The sequence below is a fragment of the Mustela nivalis genome (assembly GCF_964662115.1).
Source record: "Mustela nivalis genome assembly, chromosome: 13".
Classification (NCBI taxonomy): domain Eukaryota; kingdom Metazoa; phylum Chordata; class Mammalia; order Carnivora; family Mustelidae; genus Mustela; species Mustela nivalis.
In genome coordinates, this window is record NC_139032.1 from 12,362,025 (window position 1) to 12,387,215 (window position 25,191).

General features: G+C 42.2%; 1 protein-coding gene across 19 annotated transcripts in view; it reads right to left on the minus strand.

Annotated features, from left to right (window-relative positions):
- The window catches only part of TRPM3 (transient receptor potential cation channel subfamily M member 3), a gene marked incomplete at its 3' end in the record, with an annotated part of 782,399 nt that overhangs the window by 478,304 nt on the left and 278,904 nt on the right, over nucleotides 1-25,191 (minus strand). For 6 of the 19 annotated variants that reach the window (XM_082696684.1, XM_082696680.1, XM_082696698.1 and 3 more), the window contains exon 1: nucleotides 9,403-9,934. The exons of 10 other annotated variants lie outside the window; for them this stretch is intronic. In XM_082696684.1, the coding sequence (XP_082552810.1) occupies nucleotides 9,403-9,579 (177 nt within the window). In that variant the 5' untranslated portion in view covers nucleotides 9,580-9,934. Of the gene's footprint in view, nucleotides 1-9,402; nucleotides 9,935-25,191 lie in introns of those variants that run through there. 3 more of the 19 variants (XM_082696686.1, XM_082696683.1, XM_082696691.1) reach the window with 1 other exon arrangement.

Below are 25,191 nucleotides of genomic sequence, written 5' to 3' on the forward strand. Positions count from 1 at the left end.
ATCATCCAATTTGGGGAACACACGAAGTATATCTACTCAAGCTCAATGTTTTCTTTAATTAGACAAAAATGCCAAGACCCTGTAATAGCATTTGGTTCTTTTGTGTAATAACTTCAGAGAACTGCATCAAGAGCATAGTTATCTACTTGGACATTTCCCCGGTCAACTGTAATTCACCTAGCACTCAAAATATTCTCAGCCCTTTGCCAAATGCACACACCAAATTGTCTAAAATATGAATCCCATGGGTTGAAAGAACTAATATTACAACATACTAAAAGCAAGATAGAAATGCCCACTGATTTTTAGGGACATGCATACAAGTAGAGCCTAATCTGGTTTTTGGGATTCAGGAGAATTTTTCCTAAATTCATTCAGCTCACCTGAGTTCTGTCTTCAAATATGGGCAGGAGTTGGGTAGGAGGCGTGACTCAGACTTCCCAGGTAGTAGAAAGAGCGTGTGCAAAAAGCCCAGCTAGAAGGAATGTCGAGGTTTGAGGAAGGAAAGACAAAATATAAAGGTCAAGAAGTAGGCAAAGGACTGGTCAATGAGGATGCTTCGTACCACAACAAGGGTCTTAGATTTTAGTCTACATGAGAAAGGGAACCACTGAAGAATGTCAAATATGGCAACATCCTACTCTTACTTGCATTGCAAGTGGACCACTCTGGTGACTGTGGGAAGGATCAATTTGAAGCAGACAACTACAGTATTTTGGATCCAAGAATAAGAGACTAATCTTGGGAGCTATGGATAGACAGAAGGAGTAGAGCAGAGACATATTTATGAGGAAACCTGGCAGAACGAATCGGCTGGTAATGGCAGGGATGAGAGCCAACAAAGGAAAAGGCACAAACCCAGGTTTTGCAGTTCAGACAACCTGGGGAATGGGTGACGGTAAACGGGAGACAGAAGGAGAAGCAGCAGATATAAAGGAGTCACAATTAATTCAGCAATGGCTGAACGATTAGAGCAAATGTTAGACTTATTAAAGTCTGCTGCAGCTGAAACCATGTAAGTATGTTGTTTCTTCACGTAAACAGAGGTTGATAGGTCATGCTTTATTTTTCTAAAAAAGATTTCTCTTAGAGAGAGAGCAAAAGAGAGCGGGGGGGCGGGGGCGGTGTCTAGGAAGAGAGAGAGAATCCTCAAATACTGACTGCCCACTGAGTGCAGAGTCCAAAGCAGGGCTCGATCCCACAACTGTGAAATCATGACCTGAGCAGAAATCAAGAGTCAGACGCCTAACCTACGGAGCCAACCAGGTGCCCTTCCTCATCTTTTCTTTTATTACAGGATACCACTTACCTACTGTACATTTATAATACCCAAACTAGCTCCCTCCATGATCCCTTAGGGGAGCCTGGGTGGCTCAGTGGGTTAAGCCTCTACCTTAAGCTCAGGTCATGATCTCAGGGTCCTGGGATCGAGCCCCACATGGGGCTCTCTGCTCAGTGGGGAGCCTGCTACCTCTTCTCTCCTCTCTCTCTCTGCCTTTCTGCCTGCTTGCGATCTCTGTCAAATAAATAAATAAAATCTTTAAAAAAAAAAAAAGAAACAATTATGAAAGTCATCCAATGCTCTAGGAATGTGGGGACTTTCAAGATATGGAAACATTACGGGTCTATATACACTTAGAGAGACTGTGTGCTCAATTTCTAACCATGAAAATCAGATACTGAGGTGTGGTCCTACCAGAGGCATGATTTTAATGAGTCCATGTCTCTTTACTTAAGTGTCACACTTCAGAAGACAAGAGTTTCGAAATATTACAATGCATACGGTTCATCTGCATTGCTTGTTAAAATGCGAATGCTCAAGGTCCTTCCCGGTGTTGATCTTAGTTGGTTTGGGTGGAATCCCAAGAAATGGATTCTGTAACTGGGAGTCTTGGACCACACTTGGAGAAATGCTTCAAGGGTTCATTTGGTGGATACATCTTCTTCCAAGGCAATTGAACATAGAAGGTGTTGCTGTTAACAGATTTATAAATAGAATCACTCCTGCCTTCCTTCCCTCCTAGTCATCCATCCATCCACTCTCGAAAAATCTTTAATTATTTGGGGGAGAAGAAGTAAAAATTATCAGTTCTATCCCAAATCTGCAATTCCTATGCATGTGCCTCTGAAAATGGAGGTAGAGGGCAGCCCCTGGTTGGTGCATTTCCAAATGTTTTTAAAAATAAATTATGCGTGATAAACAGAAAAATGCAATATCCCTCTCCTAGAGATTTTGTTAGGTCTGCCCCCACTCATCACAGCCGTTACATTAGTGTATCTTTCCCCTAGGCTTGAGGGCCAAGAAAAATTTGTTCAGCTCAGCTTTCCTTCTTTAAGAATTAATATTGGGAATTATTTTAAGAAACATTTCAAGTATAAAATTAATTTTAACTTTGAAAGGGTTTTTCCAAATGAAAGCCCCGAATGTTCTCTTCCTCCCCTCCCAGTTCCAGTCCAGATTCTCCTCTGTCCTTGGTTTTTGAAGGCTGTAGGGTAGAGTGGGTGGGGCGAGTGGGGAGCAACTCTACCGCTGTAGACATTGGCCATGGCCGCTTTGGCCTTGGCCCCCCAGTGAACAGGCCACGACTCACTTGGTACAACCACATCCCACTGGAATCAAAGGAACATGCACTTGAATGACCTCTGCCATCCGAAGGGCACAGGGCAAGGATAAAGGGGGCCTAGACAAGACACTGCAGAATTCTCACCATACACACCGTCTCTGGGAGCTCCGGTTCACAAAGCTCCGGGTGAATTCCAGAGAACGGAAACATCTGAAATCCGATGTCCCGTGACTGAGAACAACTTGAGACAAAAACGGAGAAATACAAATAAACGAAACTGAAAAAGAGGGACAACCTTTCCTCCAGACTGTTTTGTCATCTACCCATCAAAACAGGGCAGCTGAACTCAGTTCGCTTCTTTATCTATAAATGACTGCTCATGATTAAATTCTGAAAACCTGGGAACTGTTTACGTAAAACCTTTTGCTCTCACTGTTGACTATCACAAAATCTGTTCTGCCCAGATGCCGGCATAGGAAAGGGCATTTAATCTAGTTTCCCTCCAGCTGAGCTGAATCTGTGTCGGCTTTTCTCCTTGCATGGTCCTTCTAAGAGCTGTTCCCATCAGAATCACTGAAGAGCTTGTTAAAATGCAAATTCCCAGGCCCACCACCTACCTACTAATTTGGGGGTATACTTGGGCATTTGCTCCCCAGCTCTCCGGGGGATTCCTAAGCACCCCCAGGATTCCACACACTAGCACTGTTTCTTTACTCTTCAATAAACACTTACTGAATACTTTTTTTTTTTTTTTAATTTGTCAGCCAGAGCTGTCAAACTCCTTTCCCTGTCAGCAATAGAGAGGAAGAAAGGGTCCGATCTAGCCACCTGCAGCTGAGGTTACACCAACAAGATGAGGGAAAATCCACTTGGAGAGGCAGTGCTCGCCTGAGCAGCCGGAAGTCCGGTCTACAGCAAGGCAGAGCCTCTCCCTGGGGACAGAGCTTGCCTGGGACTCCACAAGTCATCCCGGAGCCAGTGGGCCCCGGACTCAGACTCCCAGCCACATTCTCCCTCTTTCCCCAGCGACCACAACGTTCAGCCTTTTTTTCTGTGGGAGATGGCCCCAGAAGACAGAGCTCTCCAGAGAGACAAGGAGGGTTTCTGGTTGCCTCAGGAATTTCCGTCAGGCTGCCCGAGGAACATTTCACAAAAAAGGCAAGTCACATGGTGAGTGCTCGGCAGCCGGAATCAAGCCACCATCTGAAACACACCAGACAGATTCTCTCTCTCTCTCTCTCTCTCCCGGGTTTCAGTTTGAGCACATTTTTCTTTTCTTTTTTTTTTTCTCTTCTCTCTCTCATTTTCTTAAAGGGAATATGAGGCTGGCTTGCCGAGATGAAAAGCCGGAAGTTTCTTTATTAGTAGCCCTTAACATTTTCCCTGGCAACCCACTGCGTTGGCCTAAAAGCAGTTGATTCTGCAAGTGTCTCATCTTGAAGGCACTTACTTAGTGGAACGGCCCCTCAGACACTCCCTGACCTTGCTCGCCACGGCTCACCAACATGTCTAGATAGAACAGGTGTGTGTTTTCTGTTCTGTGCTGGAAATTTAACCACTGCTCACGAGGAGGTGGCTCAGGAGTGCCTCGTCCTGGCTAAGCAAAAACAGTCTGGTTTACTGAGATTCCTCTATGTGCCATGTAAAACTTCGGGATTTTAGATGTGAAAAGGAGACCGTGGAAGTGCTAAATTTAAAACACACATTGAAATGAATCTCAGTCTAGGGGCACCTGGGTGGCTCAGTGGGTTAAGCCTCTGCCTTCAGCTCAGGTCATGATCCCAGAGCTCTCTGCTTGGCAGGGAGTCTGCTTTCTCCTCCCTGCCTGCCCCTCTGCCTACTTGTGATGTCTGTCTGTCAAATAAATAAATAAATAACATCTTAAAAAAGAAATTTAAGGAAAAAAAAAAAAAGAAATCTCAATCTAATTGTTTCCTACAAGTTCAAGACCATCAAAGGGAAGTCAATTTCCAGAATGCCTGGCATCAACTACAGAAGACAGACTCAATTCATCTTGTTGTAAGGATCTCACTATGATTCAGGGACAGCATGATGGACACTGGTTACTCTTACAAGGAATTATAGATGTAGAAAACCTCAGTAATCGAGCAGAATTTATGTTCACCTGGTAGACTACCTTGATCACTACTCTCAATTACTTCCTTTTTGTGACCCAGTTCACTTTCATTAATCCTTTGGCTAATACTATGAAAGAAAGGAGAAGAGAGAGAAACGTGAGCCTTTTGACTGGATTCCAAAAAATTAGCAGTTTACTATGCATACAATCTAAAAAAATATATTAGAAGAGATATTCCTGATTACATATTATTCACGCTAAAGTGTTCTGTGATCAAGCAGTGACTGGGGCTCATACTCCTCAATGACATGGGGTTATTTCTTTTCTCAATCCCACTAGAAGAACTGACATCCCCTTTCTAACTCAACAAAGAGGAACCACAAAATGAGAAGGTCTGTCCTTCCTTCTCAAGACTCTTCTTCTCAGATGGGGGACCTCTAACCAACGAGGCACAAAGATCAAAACTCAGAACTTAGCCTCAATTCCTCCCTTCGCCACAATGAATCAAGTGTTAAGCCCTGTTTATGTTACCTCCATTCCTACTGCCTTAGCCCACCTCCTCATCAACTGTCTGGGTCTCCAACTTGACCTCCAAGCTTTTGATCCTACCATCTTCTATCCATTCCCGACAGTATAGCCAGAACAATGTATTTAATGCCTCAATCTGGAAGTCTGCTAACGTCCCTTTGAGGTACTCCATCATTTTCAGGATAATGATCAAACATCTTAGCTTAGCAGCTAGAGTCCTCTATGATTTTAAGAGCTGCTGAATGTTCTAGTTCTCTTCTATTTGAATATCCAATCCAGACGAACTAAGAGAGTATGTCCTTTCATACCCACAGAAGATGGTGGCCTTTACCACGTGGAACTTTAGCACTGGATCCAAATCAAGACCTAACCATTCATTTTAAAGAAGAGGGCACTCCCTCCCAATGACTCTTAATCTCACAAAACAAACTGAGGGTTGCTGGGGGGAGGGGGTTTGGGAGAAGGGGGTGGGATTATGGACATTGGGGAGGGTTTGTGCTTTGGTGAGTGCTGTGAAGTGTGTAAACCTGGTGATTCACAGACCTGTACCCCTGGGGATAAAAATATATGTTTATAAAAAATAAAAAATTAAAAAAATAAAATAAAGAAGAGGGCACTAAGTTACCAAGAGTTTAAGTAAGTTACCCAAGGTAACACAGGTGGTTAGAAACAAAACACATTTAGGATCCAGTGTTTAGGTCTAACCCTCCAGAATATAATTTCTTTAATCTATTTTGACATTGCTCTAAGTACAAAAGCAGATTCCTTCTCAGTATAAAACTCTGAATATCCTAAAATGATAGGTCTTGGTCTTGGTCTTGAAGGACAAACTGACTTAAATGTTTGTATCTAAAATCTGTTCAAAGTATAGAGCTTCCCTTTCCCCTAGAGCAATCCATTTTCAGAAGCCTTCTCTTCAATAAGTCCACTGAGACATCAATACAAAGCTCTCTGCCCTAAAATTAATCTTCAAATTCATCGTTAAGTCACCAAAATAAAAATCTCCCAAATAAAACAAAAGCAGAGGCAGACCTAATAATGAATATGAAATATGCTAAGAACGTTCTGTCACTGAAATTAACTTGACTTCTTGTGATTAGCAAGATGATATCTTAAAACACAAGAATGAAGCAAAAGACAACTGAAGTGAAATAGTCTGGACAGGGTCCCATTTGAAATGTATCCGTTTGAAAACAGCCTCTGTCTTTTGGCTATCATCACCACGAGCCTGTCCAAAAATTCATTTTCAAATGTTATTTCCAAGTGCAATCTCAAATTCAAAATGTGAGTTGGTTGGCATGTTCAAAATTTGCTCTGAGATGGACAAAGCAACAAATGAGATGTTTTCAGAAGGAATAATAAGTATATTCCAACATTCATTCATTGAGTTTAATTCATGCTTCAGATGCCAGCCTTCCCCTTCTAATTCCTTTGTATCCTGTTTCTATTAGGAAATAGGGAAAATAGGATTATAAAGCCATTTCTAAATATTAATATGATACTGAAGTAAGTTAGCAAAGGAACATATACATTCTCAAGGAGAGGGAGGGGAGGGAAGGTGGCTTGAGCCCAGTCTGTGAGAAAGGGTGAGTGATCCGAGGTTAGCAAAATCTGACCATACATCCTCTGCGGTGTTACTGACAACAAGTCAGAGCACTGGAAAAAAAACATATGACATCAGAAAAATGCTTGGAAGGAGACCAAAAATTACCTGTTGAATAGGAGAATTGGGTTTGTTAGCTTGTGATTTCATAGACTCTGGGATGCCCAGAGAAGGCATCCACTAAATCACCATGGTGGCAGTGGTGTGGGGGAGGGAGAAGAGGAGACTGGGAAAGGAGGGGAGGGAAATGAGAAAGAACTGTGAAGAATCACAGTTACTAAATATTTAATTTATAAACTAAACCAGGAAGAACACAGACCAAAAGATGCAAAGGATTACTCAGGAACTTCTAATTTATATATAAATGGAAACACGAAAGCAGGGCAAGGATACACAGGGACTAGCAAAGCAGGTAAGACAGCAGCAATCCAAAGGAGGACAAAACTATATGAAATCCATATCCAGAACGTTGGTGATATAAAACTGAATAAACCAAAGTAGCTTTCCTTTCTTTTTAAGTATTGCTGGAAGAATCTGGTGTCACTTTCTTTTTTTAAAGAGTTTGAAATATGTTCACTATCTGAAGTTTCCTAGGATAGGTACGATCTTTCAAAAATACAGATGTCATTTGGAAAGGAACTTCTCTAGTAACACACATCCTGTCTTTCATGTATTGAGAGACTCAGAAGGACACTCATCAGTACACTTTATTAGATGAATTGTTATAAAGCACCATGTTAAAAAAGCATGGTAGGAGCCAACTGTACACCAATCACAGTATTGGTATAACAGTGACAATGCCTGCTGGTAGAGAGCATCAACAGTGGTTTCCATTAAAAAAGACAACAGCTGTTCTCAAAATAAGTAATCTACCTCAAACACATACTTCTCTGCTGGTTTTGTGACTATGGAATGATGAATAAAGTTTTCCTTTAAAAAAAAAAACTAGAGTATTAATGAATAATATATTGAGAGTGCTATTTTGCACATGCCTGTTAAGAAGGTCATTATGTAAGTTAAAAAGCATTATTGGGGGGTGGGGGGTAGGGCCAATGAATGCCTTCAAGTGAAAAATGTTTCTCATTGCACATGGGATTGCTAGAGTCAATTTTCTCAGTCCTTGTTGGATTTGCCAAGACATCTTTTGCCCCAGACCCTTGATTCAACAGTGATTCTGGAGGAAAAATTATATTCATTTGTTTCCTTTCCTGGCCTCATTCTCTCTCATGCCCTATCACACATGTTGTTCCTATACAGCAAAAACACTTACACCCAAGGACGCTTCTCTCCCACTCCTTATTCCCAAATTGGCTTTTCCTCCTCAATACTCTCTTAGGGAGGCAAACCATCGCCATGACAACATTATGGTGGGGCTTTGAACAGGACATGGGGCAGCCTTTGTCAAAGTTAACATGGGGTTTTTGCTGGACAGGATAAAGAAAACTCGGACCGTGGGTAATGCTCCCTTGTGAGCTGCTTAGCTGCACAGAACTAACTGTCCATATCTAACTTGACCCAAACAAACCACAGCCTTAACAAAGAAGAAAGAAAAAAAAAAAAAAAGGAAAAAGAAAAAAAAATGCTGCAAGTGTCATTTATTTAGGACTAATTCCTTAATCCTCTGTTGTGGTCAATTAGGCTCAATATCCAGTGGTCATTACATCACGGTATCATATTAATACGGAAAAGAGAATAAGGAACTTTGCCTTTTTAACTTCACGTGGATGTGGGACTTCCAGAGACACCTACTTTTCCCAAATAAGTGTTAGTACATTCTCTCCTCTAGGGAAAAATACTGTTTTCTGCACCTTTTAAATTTCATGGGATTTTTCTTCCCTATGTGGCAGATGATGAAGATGAATTATTACGCAGTTGTGGGGACTTTTCCCGGATCTTTAACATACCAGCCTCCAGAGAGAGGAGTGCTGCAAACACAAGGTGACAATTCTGAGCCCAGGTGTAGTCCCATTCTTTTGTGTAACTCAGAGCAGAAGCTCAAGGATCACGTTCAACATATATTTAACAACACTTTCCCACTAGGGCTTCACGTAAGAGACGAAAATTATCACACCTTTCTAAAAACAAGGACGCCTAAGAAGTCACCCACTGATGAGATTCATTCTTTGTCTTTACCTGAGCGACCACCTAAGGACACGGGGCTTTTAAAATAGTGAGGAGAATCCTTTGTTCTCTCAGGTTCCATTTAAAGGGAAAGTGGGTCGAAGGGCTTCCCCAGGGAGCGGGGTGGGGAAAAAAAACCACAACGAAGAGCCAAACACCCAGGAGTAAGAGATTTCACTCCCACTACGGTTCCCACCCTCCCGAAGAAGTTAATTAATTCTATTTCAGGGATGTTTAGGGCGGGGGGCTGAAGGGGGAGAGCACTCAGGCAGCCCATTCTCTGCCATCATACTCTCATTCTCAATGTGGCTCAGACCATCTCTCCTCCTGACACCATGGGGTGGGGGCGGGTGACAGACCTCTGAGAGCCTCTCTCCAGCCTTAGGCAATGGAGCCAATACCATAAGCGTTTGTGCTCCCCAAAAGGTGTGTCCCAGCCCAAGTGCGAAGTTGGGTATTTAGACCTGAAAAGCACAATTAGAGCCATTCAAAGCAGCAAGTTACAGTACCTTCAGAAGTCTGACAGATGGGAGAAAGGCCGCGTGGCACAGCTTCCGGATGGTCCAGTTTAGGGGACGAGGAGCATCAGTCTGATTCATGACCCCTTCCAAATTCCACCAGGAGAACCAAAAACTGCAACCCTGAGCAATGCCTAGAAAACAAACGGGCCCCCACGGCCTTGGCATCCCATGGTCATCTCCACACCTGCAAATTCCATCAGGGCAGAGGCTTGCTGGAACTTGGGAGACTAGTCAAGTGGCGTTGCCTGAGCCACGGAACCTTCTTAAGAAAGCCACCTCCCCTCTCCCTGCAGCCGTGCTCATGCATACCAAATGTGGCTGAATGGAGGCACACTGCCTGCTGCTTCGGGGAGGGGATGCACGGTTTTGAAGAAGGACAGCCTGCGCGAACCAGCCTGTGGTCGCAGCGAGAGCAGCCCGCTCCGAACGCGCGCTCCCTCTGCGGCTCTCCTCCCAGCGAACGCAAGTCAGGCACTGGGGGAGAACCCGGGCCATTTGCTCTGCTCTCGCTTGCTTTGGGGGGGAGCCAGGAGGAGACCAAGAGGGAAAATCAATAAAGCCAGAACGAGCAACTTGCACTTTCTGGCACAAAGCATCTTTGGGGGGCTGGAAACTGGCACGAGGGGAGGGGCTAGGACCCAGCGGGAGAAGCGATGCCTCCGAATGATAAGATAAACACTCGCCTTTTGATTTATGTGACCGAAGCAATGGAGAGCTGTTGTAAAATGGATCTATAGTACAAGGGATCTCTGTCGTGTTCCCGGGATTTTTATTAACTGTGACCGAAGGTCCTCGCCCTGATATCCACACATTGTATCCATGACGGACAGACAGACTGACAGAGAGAAGCGAACCAAACCCCGGCCACAGGGAGCGGCAAGTTATTCCTTTCTTAGAAAGCAGTGCAAACTAATGTACATTGGGCTTACCTTTCAGAAATGGCAGTTTCTAAACTGGGGCTTATATCTTCCTGGAAAGCCACTTGATACTCTTTCTCTGCAACAGAAATTTAACCCTCAATGTGCCACACAGGATGCTTTACATAAAAAGACGGGTTTCCTCATGTGGGGATACCCACCCCCCCTCATTTTCTAAGGACGGCTTTAAGAGTGAGAGAGAGAGAGAGAGCCTGAGTTAGTAGGATTCTGGTTCCTGTGGCAAAAGAGAGAATAAAGGAGAACTTTCCATCTGGAGGTAGAAATTGGATAATTTCACTTGAAGTGAAGTTCTGGCATTGGCAAGAAGAAGTTCATGTCACAACCCAGCGAGACCTCCTGCTCCCGTCTCGCTCCCCCAACCCTCCACCCCCAGCATCAGACTCCGTGGGTGCAGTTGACCCTTGGCTGGCCAGGAGAATCCCAATATTTTTTTAGAAAGATTTTACTTATTTATTTGACACAGAGAGGGATCACAAGTAGGCAGAGAGGCAGGCAGAGAGAGAGGGAGAAGCAGGCTCCCCACTGAGCGGAGAGCCCTATGCAGGGCTTGATCCCAGGAACCTGGGAACATGACCTGAGCCTAAGGCAGAGGTCAACCCACTGAGGCACCCAGGCACCCTGAGAATCCCCACATCTTTATAGCATTACCATCTTCCTGATTTTTCCTAAGTCCCTCCCCATGGCTACACTGATTTTGCATTTCTAAGGACCTCAAGGAGATTAGTAAATGCTAGCCCCACAGTTTATGCATTGTGAAGCAGAATCAGGAGAGGGGAGAGCAGATGTGACACACTGGGACCCTGCTGTAATTCAGATTTGGGGACAACTTGAATTTTCCCTGCAGAGTAATTAGCACCGGACACACGGCATTACAATGCTTCCTCCCTCACAAGCTAAGGACACTTGCAGAAAACCTCATCTATTGATGGAATCCAGACCACTGACTTGCCCTGTCGAAAATTCAGCATCTGAGTATCTTCTACTCAACAATTTCACTTTAATAGATCCCCCCCCCCCAGCTGCTTCATTTTGTCACGATTCTATTTCCACAAAAGATGAGTGATCATGTTTTGCTGTCAGCACTCTGAACACATTACCAAAGTTCCCGTCAAGAGCACCCTACCAAGTAGATGCTGTGATCATGTGCCCACTTCAAAGATTAAGCAACTGAGGACTTGAGAAATTACTAACAGGCCTAAAACACGTAACTAGTAAAACCAGAATTTAGATCAAAACTAGTCTATTGCACTCCAAAGACAAGTGTTCTCTTCTGTCTTTCTTTCCTAATCATGGGGACCCAGCTTTAAAGCCTGGGGCTCAGTTTTCTGGTGATTCAACCATCTAATTGCTGAGCTAAAAGCCCTTGAAGAACAAATGCTCTACATTTCTTCCAGATCATTTCTTTGGTGTGACACTGATGCAGTAGTAAGCAACTGAACTCTAGAATTGGGCTGCGTGGTTCCCGTTCTAATTCTGACCCTGGCCTTGGGCAATCTACTTACCTACGCTGGGCTTTAGTCTTCCTCCGAAAATGGAGACACAAATGAAACCTAAGGTTATTAGGAGGACTGAATGAGCTCCTGTCAGCCAAGCACCCAGAACAGTGCCCGGCCCAGACTGAATCCCTTCCACCACGACCCGCCTTCTGAGGAAGCTTGTGTTGATGCTGAAGTAGGAGCCTGCTAATCACTTCCATTAAGTATGCACCACTGTATGCACTTCTAGGACCAGATAATGAAGCTGAGAAGGCAGATTAAACCTGGATATTTCCTTGCAGTTGCCATGCATTTCATAAATGGGGGAAAGAGGAAGGGGCGAGCCTGTGAGGTCAGTATGGGTTTCCTCACGCTATACTGCAGGGTGGCATTCGGCAGAATGCAAGAGGCAACCTTTTGAGAAGGCCACAGGCTTAATAAAAGGCCACATGGTGAGGCTCCCTTGTAGTTGGGAGAAGTCCGCCCCAAGAAAATGCTGAAACATGCAGTTGCCTCTCCTCCTGCCCCTCACTGTTCACACTGCTGAAGGACCCCCACACAAGTGCCAGCACCATTCTGAAAACACGCAGCTTTTGATCCTCGGAGCCCCTTTAATTTTTAGTGAGTAACTTTAGTCAAAGAGAATAGTTCGGAAGCCTGCAGAAGAGCGAAGGAGAAGGATTCTCGGCTCTCTCTAATGGCAATTAGAGAGAAACACCGAAGCTCTGGAGAATTGCTTTGGAGACGACAGGGCAGGAGAGGTACAGATCGAAGAGGAAAGGGGGTGCGAGAGAGGAGGGTTTTCTTCCATCACTGGAGTAGTTTGTGCCAGAATGGTCGGCTGTCAAAACGTCTCAAGCCGGGTTCTCAGGACCCCGCCCCCTTCAAGAAATGAAATTTTCACCCGGAATGATACCTTCTCCCGGGGCAGGGAGAGAAGTCTAATGAGGGATATGCTGAGAGCAGCAAGTCCAGACCTGGAGGTTAGCCGCCCAAAAGGCTTCTTTACCAGTTTTATGAACGTGGGTGTTTACAAATCTACAGAAGAAATTCTAGCAGGCTTAAAGACCTGACGCGACCACATTAGCTTTCAGGATCCTCACAAACAGCAAGCCCAACACACAGCCAGTCTCTGCACTCTGAAGTCCGCCTTTGCGCAAACTAATTCTCTTCCATGCTACATAAGCCCACTTCCGAGTGATCGTCTTTGCATTTTATTTCCTATGTAAATGATACTAAATTTAAGACTCATGATAAGATTTGAGCTGTCTCATGGCTGACAATGAGCCATGGTAGAGAAGTTCTGCTTCCCTTCCTTTTGAAAAGCAAGTTCCTTCTCTTTAAAGAAAAACACTCACGGAACCCCCAAGGAACCACTTAGCACGCTGTCTTCCTTTACCCTCTTTAAATATAAAAGGGCCTGGCCCAGGAAAACCTAAGACAACAGAAAGGAAAGGACCGGGACAGTTCAGTGTTCCTCTACCTCATGCTCAAGAAAACCAAAGCTAAAACAAAAACTGCAATATGATTTTTCACAGCGTAACACTGAAATTCATAGTTATCTGGACATTCATTGAGCATCTATTTTCAGGCTCTAACAGTGAATATAAAGTACATAAGTGCAAAAAATGGCATGTAAGCATCCCAGGGAAATGCAGGAACAAGCCCAGTGCTCAAGCCTTTGTCGATAACTCCATTTGCCACAAGATTCTGAGACCCTGATATTAACTTCCTGCTTGCTTTGTGACTGGCCTCAGCTCTTACCTTTGTTACATTTCATAGTTCCCCATTTTTATCAGAAAAATCATTCATGTTGTGAACTCTGGCAATTTAACAGTCTTATTAGAAAAATGCTTTTCCCATTTCTTCTCTTTAACTACATTTAAATACTGCTATAATATTGTTAGGAATTTCTAGATGCTTCTACAGTATTTTCCAAAATAGCAAATCTCTTTATAGATTCCGATGACACTCGAGAGTCCTTAACTAACTTCCAAGTGTCTGTTCTTCCAATAGACGAAATAACTTTTTTTCTACTGAAGGTATTTTTCTGCTTGGCATCTTTTATAGGTAATAGTTTCTGAAGTACACTAAAATCTATTAAAATAAATGACTCGCATTTAGAGCTTCGATGGCATTTATTTTGTGTAAAATGACAAGATCTCAGAACCAGAATAGTTTCCTTCTCTGCTCCCTGCAGTACCGAGACCTCGCCCCGCTTCCCTCCCTGCTGGCCGCCCTCCACAGGGGACCCCCGGGGAGCAGGTGAGCCTCCAAAGCAGCCCATCCTGTCGCTGGGTGGCTCTAGCTGACACAAACTCTCCCCCTTTAACTCCCAAGGCAAGTCTCTCCTCCCGAGAATGGCTCTCCAAGTGGAGAGGCTGACAACAAGCTTCCTGAAACCTCCTCTCCACGCTGGCCATCTCTGACATGCACTTCCCCTTCTCCACGTGATGCAGCGCAGTTCCGGGAAAACCCTCTTGGCTGATCATCTAGATTACGTCATAAAGGTACTTTCAATATCACAGTGTCTCATCCTCTTAAAGGGCTTCAATTACTTCTCATAAAGGTCCTTTTGAGAACTTTAAGTCACAGCGGATACACACACAGACACGCAGGTCTTCTTCCCTCAACCTCCCGTGTGAGTGTGCCAAACAGATCCTTGTTGCAAAGTGGCCTCCGTGATATCCGACATCTGCAATGTTGTGTGTAATTTACTTTTACGGTCCTGACTGGTCAGGGAGGTTGTGGTGAGCCCTGGCTAAGGAGAAGCCTTATGTTCCTATCAAGACATGGGTTAGAGGGTGCCTGGGTGGCTCAGTGGGTTAAGCCTCTGCCTTCGGCTCAGGTCATGATCTCAGGATTCTGGGATCAAGCCCCACATCGGGCTCTCTGCTCAGCAGGGAGCCTGCTTCCTCCTCTCTCTCTGCCTGCCTCTCTGCCTACTTGTGATCTCCATCTGTCAAATAATAAAATATATATATATAAAAAAAAAGACATGGGTAGAGACTGGACCACTGTGCTTCCTCCTCTCTACCCTTACCTGCCCACTTGAAGTCAGATTCATTTCAAACTCAAGTCCCACCCTCACAGGCAGTGCGGCTCTGGGCCAGTGACACAACCACTCAGCCTTGGTTTCCACGTGATAAAACGGGGCCTGTGATAGTTTCTCCCTCAAGGTCTTTGTGAAGATAAAAAACGATTAGCACAATGCTTAGAGGGTAAACATACATTTAATTGAAATTTGGTTAGAATGATGATTGTTTTTTCTTTCTTTTTTTTTTTTTTTGAAGATTTTATTTATTTATTTGACAGAGATCACAAGCAGGCAGAGAGGCAGGCAGAAAGAGTGGGGTAGGCAGGCTCCCTGCTGAGCAGAGAGCCTGATGCAGGGCTCCATCCAGGATCCTGAGATCATGACCTGAGCTGAAAGCAGAGGCTTTAACCCACTGAGCCACCCAGGTGCCCCATGATGATTGTTATTTCTTTCACTGACATCACTGGCATAGCCCGTAATAGCCCAAGCCGTACATCCAATGGCCTGGGTTTGAACGCCCTTCACCACGTACACGTGGCTTTGAGAAATTTCTTTACCTTACCATGCTTTAGTGTCTTCAACTGCAGACTGAGGATAATTATACCCCCCATGTCAGAGGAATACTGCAAAGCTGATTAGCTAATATGCACAGAGCCCTTGAAGAGAAACTGGCATGGTAAAAGTTCAAAACATATTAGCAACTGAAACTACCAATATGAAGTCCACTACTGTCTTTCCCCAGGCTACTGCTCTAGCAAAAGCAAAGCAAAATCATCTTCACGCCCTCCATTGCTTCATCCAGGAAGAAGATAAGCTGCAAAGAACAGGAGAAAGGAAAAGCACATGGGGCTTTGCTCCTGGCTCTCCTCTCTGCAGCTGAGGGGATCGGATAGTCCACGAGTAGAGTACAAAACTTTAATATAAAAATGTTTCACTCTGGAAAACCCTAAGGGATATAAGCAGCTTCTGTCTCAGCAAAAACAGAAAGCCTACACACACACACACACAGACACACACAATGTATAACAAATATTCAAAGGCCAAAAGCTAAAATACATCCTCATTCAAGCTTTGAAAACCTAAAATTTCCATTTACAAAGGGGATAATTCTTGTATGATTCTAAAATTTTAATGAGTCCATAGAGGCTTGTTAAAAATAAAAGAATTTGAAAGATGCATTTCTAAACCACTTAATATATGCCTTCTTCTAATATCTGCAATGCTATTCCTTAGTGTAGATGTTCTCTACTGTGAGCCTAAACCTTGATCTCTCTTTCACACACACACACAGACACACACATGTGCACATTAATATATATACACACACACACACAGAATAAAGATATTTTAGATAATTTTCCATTATGAAACCAAGAATCTGACCAACTTGGTAAGGAACTCCTGAATGAATACCTTTGGGTATTTAAGGGAAAGGGAATTTAAGCTTGAGGCTTCAATTATTCTTGGAATAAATAGTGTCAATCGGAGAGAAGCTCAGCGTTTCATTACTCACAGGACAGCAGTGTAAATCAGATCTTCCGGTCAATGTTGCTCAAGATACAAGTTCAAACTCAAGCCTCACATATGCCTTTCTCAAACACCATCTGACTTCCATCCCCGAGAGCCTGCCCCAGCCACACACCCCTTTCTGCGTGTGGGTTTCGGACATGAATGGCTAGCACGGGGTTCAACCCTGAAGTCCACTCACCTGGCAAGCAGAGCCATGCTGGGATTTGGCAAATCCTCAGCCTGGTTAGCTGTGCATGGTAGAGGATATTACGGAAGAAAGCTGACGGAAACCACACTTGCCATCTATTTTGACCGTCTTTCCATAAAATGTATGACTGTTAATGTTTACTCCAATATCATTTTTAACAACCGTGAGCCTTTCATTTTTCTTTTGACTAAGAGTCGTGGCAGGAATTACATGACTTTAGTTTTTCAGAGAGGCTGTCCAGTTTTTCTTTTGTTTCTCTCATGAGGCGGCATGACATCAATGCAAACAGTGCCGATTCTGAAATCAGGAAGAACTGGGTTTGAATCCATGTTACAACACCAGGCAGTTCGAATAACCTTCATGAATCTTTCTCTTAAAAGCAATATAATGGCTAATTATACAATGTAAGATGATGATAAGTAACTGTGAGTGTAGAGCATGTGCTAAAATGTGCAAACCCTCTTTTTTTTTTTTAATATTTTATTTATTTATTTACAGCCGGAGATCACAAGCAGGCAGAGAGAGATAAGGAAGCAGGCTCCCCGCTGAGCAGAGAGTCTGATGCGGGGCTTGATCCCAGGTCCCTGAGATCATGACCCGAGCCGAAGACAGAGGCTTTAACCCACTGAGGCACCCAGGCGCCCCTGTGCAAACCCTTGTAAAAGCATAGCTCTTTTGATTCTTACAGCAGACCTATTTTGTTTGCAGAGCATGACAATCTTTGTATTCTTAGATTGGGTAATAGAATGAGGTAATAGTCTCAGGGAGCCACAGACTCCAAGAGGTTAAGAAACTTGCAGGTCATGCAGCTGGTAAATTGACTTGAATCCAGGTCTACAATTTTGTACCTTGTGTGTATCTGATTCTATAAACTCCCTTATCCACTACCATGTGCTCCTGCCAATTAAAAAAAAAAAAAAAAGGTATCCTGCGGCATTCCAAAAGCAATGTAGTGTTTGATCACTAATATACTTCGAAAAGAGGAAAAGCAACTCAATGGATCTAACCTTAACATCCAAATCCCGCAGAGCACAGAAGTACCAAAGGTCTCCCCAGTGGCTCTGGGTTTGCACACTCTCCTACTCTCCACTTCCATCTGGCTGAGGCAGCCCGCCCTGGGCCAGAAGCTCAGGCCTCTCGCTGAGACAAAGATTTATCATCCTCATTTAATATGCCAGTATATAACACAAGTGCTGGGGACACAGTATTTATTAAGTGGAAAAATGAATGTTCCTGAAGAATTCACATGATTCTTGCAAATATGAATTAAATTCTTTATACATACGAACTCATCTAATTCTCACGACTACCCCATTTTATACCCACCTGCATTTTCTAGATGAGGAAACAGAGAAATAGAAAGTTTAAATTTTTGCCCAAGTTCACACAGTTTCAGAGCCATGGTTTTAATTCAAATATAAACTCTTGATAATACTGTATACTGTCTTGGAATATATAAATGAAAAATAAAATCTACTTTTAAGGCAACTTAGTTTCAGATCCTTTAGTTAGATAACTAATAAAACCAGGATCTATCATTCTTCATGACTGAAGGACGATATCCTCAAATATTTACGAGGGCAACAGGAGTTTGCAATCACACAGAAGATGCACTTGGCCAGAAAACCTGATAACTATCATGGTAAGTAAATACCAAAGGTATCTGTGTAACCATATAAAACATTAGGATGATTCTTCAAGGTTTTATGATGCTTACATGAAATATGCAAAGCATATGGGGAGGCAAAAGTATATCATCAAACTCTACTACTGATCTGAAGCTGCCGTGTTAGAAAATGAAGGTGCCAAAGAACTTGATTTAAATATCTCTTCAATTGGCTAATAAATTAGATTCTAACTGCTATTTTTTTTAAATCCAGCCAAAGCCAGCCACAGGAGCCTAAAGAATACACGTGCCGACACAGAGTATGTGGCTCACTACACTGGGAACCCCAAGCGGGGAGCCTCTCCCAGTAAGCAAGTGGACAGATTAATAAAGGGAAGACTATGGTGTCCCATAATACCTGACATTATCCCAAAGGGAAAATCTTGATAAATTATTGTTTTAGGAAATAATAGGTGAAGAAAGCTTTAACGTATTTTTTCCTTGCATTTTAATTAAATTCCTTGCAAATAAACCACTGGCAACAGATGTGAGAATGATCAGTTCTATTTAGAAAAACATCCAGGATTAAAACCTAGCAAGTCACTCTCATAAATAAAACCAACCAATTCTCCCTACGGAGTTAGGGCATCCCTGTTTGCAGCTCTTGTTTAAATTCTTCTTAGTTATCAGAGTTTGTAACTATTTCATTGGTTGGTTGGTTGATTTTTGGTCTTCATCTCCTATGTTAATGTAATTTCCATTAAGGCAATTCTCAGGTCTACAGGGTATCTAGAACACGACGGAAACGCAACCAAAATTCAGTTGGTTGAACAAATAATGAATAAATAAATGAGGCATGAATGACCCAGACATGTTTGTTGCATCCTTTCTTTCAAGTCATTTAGAGCTACTTCCTAGTGTCTAGCACTTATCTGCAACTTGGTTTGAACACTTCATGGTTTTTCAGTGCCTTGTTGTTCCCTCAAATCTTAACTGTATTGCCTTGGAAAGTCTAAGAATTGCTTATTAGATAACGAAAGATTCAGAAAACGAGGAGGGTGTTTGTGGACTCTTAACCCACTAGTAGAGACGATGTTCTCAACACAGACAGATTTGGAAAAGAAAGCCAAAGAAGTAAGAAGTATGGATATCAGAACTTGGGTCTGGAAATAACATGCTAGAGAATTCCAAAAATTACCTCTTGTAGTAAAACATTCTAAAACATCTGGCTCATTTCTCAACAATCTCCATGATGGCTTACCCTAACATCAGGAATTGCAAGGACAAGCCTCCTTTTCAAGGAAAGGAAGACCGACCTGCATACCCACAATCTTAATTAGACTCATAATGACAATAAAACCAGAAACTGATGCTCATGCCTCACAAAGTGGTTTAACGAGCATATTCTGATTTGTTACCCATAACGATGCTGCAGGATGGGTGAGGATGGTATTACTATTAGCCTCACTTTACAGATGAGCAAACTACGAATCAGAAAATGTAATGACTTGTCTAAGGTCTCCAGGCTCAGTAACATTATTCTTTCCACTATGCCCATGGACTGCCTCTTCAACCCAAGGTTAATTTTTGAAACGAAACCACACAATGAATACTCTTTCAGAATAGATTCTTTAGAACAAGACACAGCATATACAATGGCATGGATCTCTCTTAAAAATCATACTGAAATTCTAGAGAAGACAGAACAGCAGTGGCAGAAAGCAAAGCCGTGGCTGTCAGGAATTATTTGGGGGGATGCAACTGACTGCAGAGGGTCGTGAGGAACTTTTAAGGGTGATGAAAATGCTTCTTACCTTGAAAGCAATGGCAGTTACTCAAATGTAATGTAATTGCTGCAATTTATCATACTATACAGTCAAAATTTGTGGATTCTGTGTATGTAAGAAAGTAGGGAAAATGTCTACTGTGTGGTTTTTTTCTGATTGTGAAAGAACTTTTCAATATAGAAAATTTAAAAAGTTATACATATATAAAGAAATAAAAATTACCTTTAATTCCATTACTCATAAGTAACCATTGTTGAGATTATACGAAATTCCATCAGGTATTTTAGGAATCGTGCTTTACCTATATATAGCTTAGTAAGATTATGATATCATGAAATAATCCCCATGTTATTGAATATTCTGATTATATGGAATTTTATGTGTTATTCACTGCAGGATAAGCAGCCTGCCTCTATTTTTATTGTTATAAATAATGCTACTATGAATATATTTGATCATACACTTTTGTGCACAACTCTTGAATATTTCCTTAAGATACAACTTAGGATGAAGGATAATTGGCTCATAAATCAGGAATATTTTTTCTGGCTCTTGAGGGGTACTTCCAAATTGCAATCCAGAAATGTACCATTTTATATATACATATGTATATATAAAATATATTGCCCCTCAGCAATATATAAAATAATAGCCCCTATTACTGAACCATTGAGAAAACTCGTCATATCATTAATTTAAATTAACTTTTGACCAAGTTGATCATAGGAAAAGAAACATCGAGCACTGATTTGGTAACTTACAAAGCTCCATTCTTCTGGTGGCCATTTATCATTCTTCTAGTGAGTCCCTTCTTCTTGTATTAGCTTTTTACTTTTCTTATGAATTCATAACTGCTCTTTTATATTAAGGGTATTAATTCATTGTCATAGGAGTTGCTACTGTTATTACAATTTTCCATTTGGCTCTTTATTTTGTTAGTTAGAAGAAATTTTTAACATGTATACATTCTAATCTAGAGATTTTTAACTTGTATACATTCTAACCTAGCAATCACTTCCTTTGCATCTCCCAGTATGGTTGCTATGCTGAAGGAAGGCCACTGCCAACCCACACTCAGATTAACACCCATTTATATGTTCTCACAGCTGTTCTGTGGTCAGTGAGAGCTCACAACACCATCTTCGCTCTGTTCTCCTTCCTTCATGACCTCTTTAGTTTGCCTATTACCTATGAAAGCGTGTGCTTGTGTGTGTGCCTATCTCCATTTCTCGCCCTCTCTTTCATTATATTTTAAATATTTTGACTAAAATTTCCTTGCTGATACTTAACCAAACTGCAATTCTCTATTACTCTTTTTATTATAGTCCCATCCAAATGGTGTGATAAAATTCCTTAAACAGCAACTGTGAAGACAGGGATCTTCTGTTCCATGATACCATCTACAATCTGTTCTAAATGAGGCCTGTTGCTTCATATTTTCAAATATTATTAAGGGCTTCTTCTTTCCCACAAACACTCTCTCCACAGAGTAAAGAACACAACTGCCTTGGAATCTCGGTCATCTCAGACTCTGATCGATGTAATGCTGTGGGTTCAACGTGGCAGTGATGTCTACCACAGGATGTGCAGGAAGCAGTGATGAGTGAACTGCATGCTCTCTTACTGGCCAGCCACTGAACAGAGAAATCTAAACCACTAGAGACTTGTGGACAATCTGAGCCAACACCTTGAACTGAGCTCTCTGGACTGGTAGCCAGAAAACAGAGAACTTCTGTTTCTTCGAGCTGTCAACCTGGCCCCAAACCAGCTGGGGGAAAATCCAATGTGAAAACACACTAAACCCTCACAACAGTAAGCACAAGCAAAAAGCAGACAGACAAAGAGTATGTCAACAAAAGGAACACATCATAAATATACCTTCCAAGAGCATAACTTACCTAAACCCCAACATTCTGGAATTATTAGGAGAATCTTTAGCGTCCCTGAATGACATGAGTGACTCCTCAAGCATTCATCTGGAATCAAAACTTATTTTTGGTCTCCAGAGGTCATCTTCTGTTGGCAGCCTGTCCATATACTGGACGGCAAATTCTCAGCCACCCTTCACCTCCCTGGTTCCCCTCTTTCCAAAAACCTGCCATTGGTTATCTCTAGTTCATTGAGGGGGGAGGGCAGAGAGAAGGGTGCCAAGCAGAAGACATGGAGACATGATTACACAGAATGGGAGTCATACGGAGGCCAAGGCAGCTGGACTCTTCTCCTGTGTCACACTGAGTAGCAGTGTGGACTTCATCAGGGCACCTCACTCCTCTGGGCTCAGGAGGATGGTATTAAGGAACAGTGATGTGGATGCTCTGGTGAGCTCATTCCAGAGCTAACATTTCAGATTTTAAGACTTATGCCTTCCTAGATTGTTTCCATCCATTTTCAGGGTAGTAGAAATAAAGCATTTCTAGCATTATCTATTAAGAATAAGAAGTGAATATTGACTAATATTTACCACAGATATTTACCTAATATTGACTATTTCCTAATATTTACCTATTACAGGACAACCTAAGAAGCTAAATTCATCTCTAGAGCCACATGGAATGCAATCAGAGATATAAATGGAGACTTCTGCATCCTTCAGGAGTTTATGCTGTGAAACATCTGGACGGAAACACCTCAGCATATGGTTATCATCAGGCAAAAAACAAACAAACAAACAACCTAGTTTTAGCAAATTTTGGATGTGCTTTATTTTTCTCAGATTGAAACAGTCATGTGTCAAAGGCTATTAATATAAAAGGCAACTATTATTGTTTGCTGAGGAATTACATAAACGTATTTCTCTAGGCCTCAAACTTGTTTGGTGCCATACTCACAAACTGATCATGAATTTAAGAATTTTGCACATTTATGAAGAAAATGTTTAAAAGTGATTTAATTAACACTGATGCACTAATTGGACAAATTGGCTAATCCAACCAATTCCTTCTGACTCTCTGCTCTGTGTCCAGCACTACGCCAGTTTCTGAGGATAAAAGAGATTAAAATATAACCCACGCAATGGGTTATATTACATTACTTGAGAAAATGAGATGTTCACACAGCATAGTAAATGCCAGACAAAAAGCAGGACTGGACAGAGAGCCTCCTAGACACAGTAAAAACACAAATTCTTTAGCTACTGGATCAAGAAGGGTTAATCCTGGGATGCCTGGGTGGCTCAGTTGGTTGGACGACTGCCTTTGGCTCAGGTCATGATCCCGGAGTCTCGGGATCGAGTCCCACATCGGGCTCCCAGCTCCATGGGGAGTCTGCTTCGCTCTCTGACCTTCTCCTCGCTCATGCTCTCTCTCACTGTCTCTCTCTCAAATAAATAAATAAAATCTTTAAAAAAAAAAAAAAAAGAAGGGTTAATCCTTTCAATCTTATTTGGAGGAGTGGCTGAGAGTTGTGTGGGGAATGATGAAAGATTGCGAGGCCCAGCCTCTCCCCTACTGCCCTAAGTCACTTAACTCTGACACCAAATATGGACACCCCATCCAGTAAAACACAAGTGTCACAGGTACCCAGACTCATCCACCTGAGAAGGTAGCTTGGAGCTCAGATTGGAACCGACTTCCTGGGGATTTTCCCTCTTTAACCCTAATGACTTTTCAGTCAGTCCTTCCCAACCTTCCCAACCCTATACCTTAGTGTCCCTGAGAGACGTTCTAATAAATGTGTTCTCATCTTCCTTGGGACACATCCAGTGGTATTACGGTATGCCAACAACATTCGAACGTCCATTATACAACAGGGACCAGAGAGGGGCTCCTAGTTTTTGCTCCTTAATCCAGGTCTAGACCAGGAGATGCCCAAAATGCTAAAAAGAGTACAGGAGAGGGGCGTACCTGTAGGCGGTCTCACAGTACCAAGCACAGGAAGACATGTCATTTCTAAACTACTACTGGGAGCACAAGATTTTTGTCAGTCTAGCCAGAGAAAGGAATTCCAGATACAACAGCCCTGGTAAAGGCAAGGAAGGAAGAGGCCCCATGGTACCTTTCAAAGACAGGAAGTAGTCTTGTATGACAAAAGAATAGACGGGAGAAGGTGACAGTTTCACTTGTACCATTAAAACAGATGGGGTGGGGGCAGTCCTAAAGCTCTAAATCCTGGGAGTAAGTGTTTTCAGTGTAGACAATGGATCACAGTGGAGCATGTGTAGCCAAGGGCTTATTGTGGGGGATGACTAGAGGAAGGAAAACAAATAGTAATGCTGTGTGTGTGTGTGTGTGTGTGTGTGTGCGCGCGCGTGTGTGTGTTTGACAACAAAATTTTCTTTAACCGCTAAACTCAACGCTAAAATTTTCTTAGAGTTGAGACCAATCTAATGCTCCAAGCATGTGCTTACTAATGCAAAATTATTTATGTTGTGACTGTTCCTTAAAACTAACATGAAAGTATTGAAATTCACACAAAAGACACACAAAAAAAGGATATTACTTCAAAGAAATAAAGATTAAGTGTCACCATTTTCATGGTTTAAGACGAAGACAAAAATCTATTGTTTGAGATAGCTTCTCCCCTGTACCAAGAACATCAAATTAAAATCTAATAGTCTAATAAATATCAAGCAAACAGATTATCTTAAATACGTTAGTAAGTACTTAAGACAAGCTCATCTGAACATAACTAACATGAAGAAATGATAACTGAGTTTTGAAGTTTCATCAGTGGGATTCTAGACAATATATTTAGCAACGGTGTCAATAAACAGGTAAAAATGGCTGAGCAATTCCAATTTTTTAATCTCTTTTCTTCTTGAAAAAAAATGGTTCTTTCCATATTTCTCTTTAATTTCCCACACGGAATAGGCACGTGAGTTTGAGCTGTAATCCTCACCAGTTTACTTTAATAGTTCACTAAAAGTCTCATATGCAAAAGATTCAAGAGTTCTGCAAAATGTCCAAAAGGAAGCTTCCCGTTTAGATGATACTTTTCAACAATTACTTTTAGGAAAGAAACATTTTTCTATTAAGTAGCTTAAATACATGTTTAAGTAACTTCTTCAAGTAGAAAGAGACAATGGAGCTTCGAAAAAAGGAACTAATTCCCCCCCTCATCTGTGGGAGGTATGTTCCAAGACCTTCTGTGGATGCCTGAAATTATGGACTGTACCGAACCCCACCTACTAGGTTTGCTCCTATACCTACACACCGATGATAAAATGGAATGTATAAATTAACCACAGTAAGAGATTAACACTAATAAAGTAGAACAGTT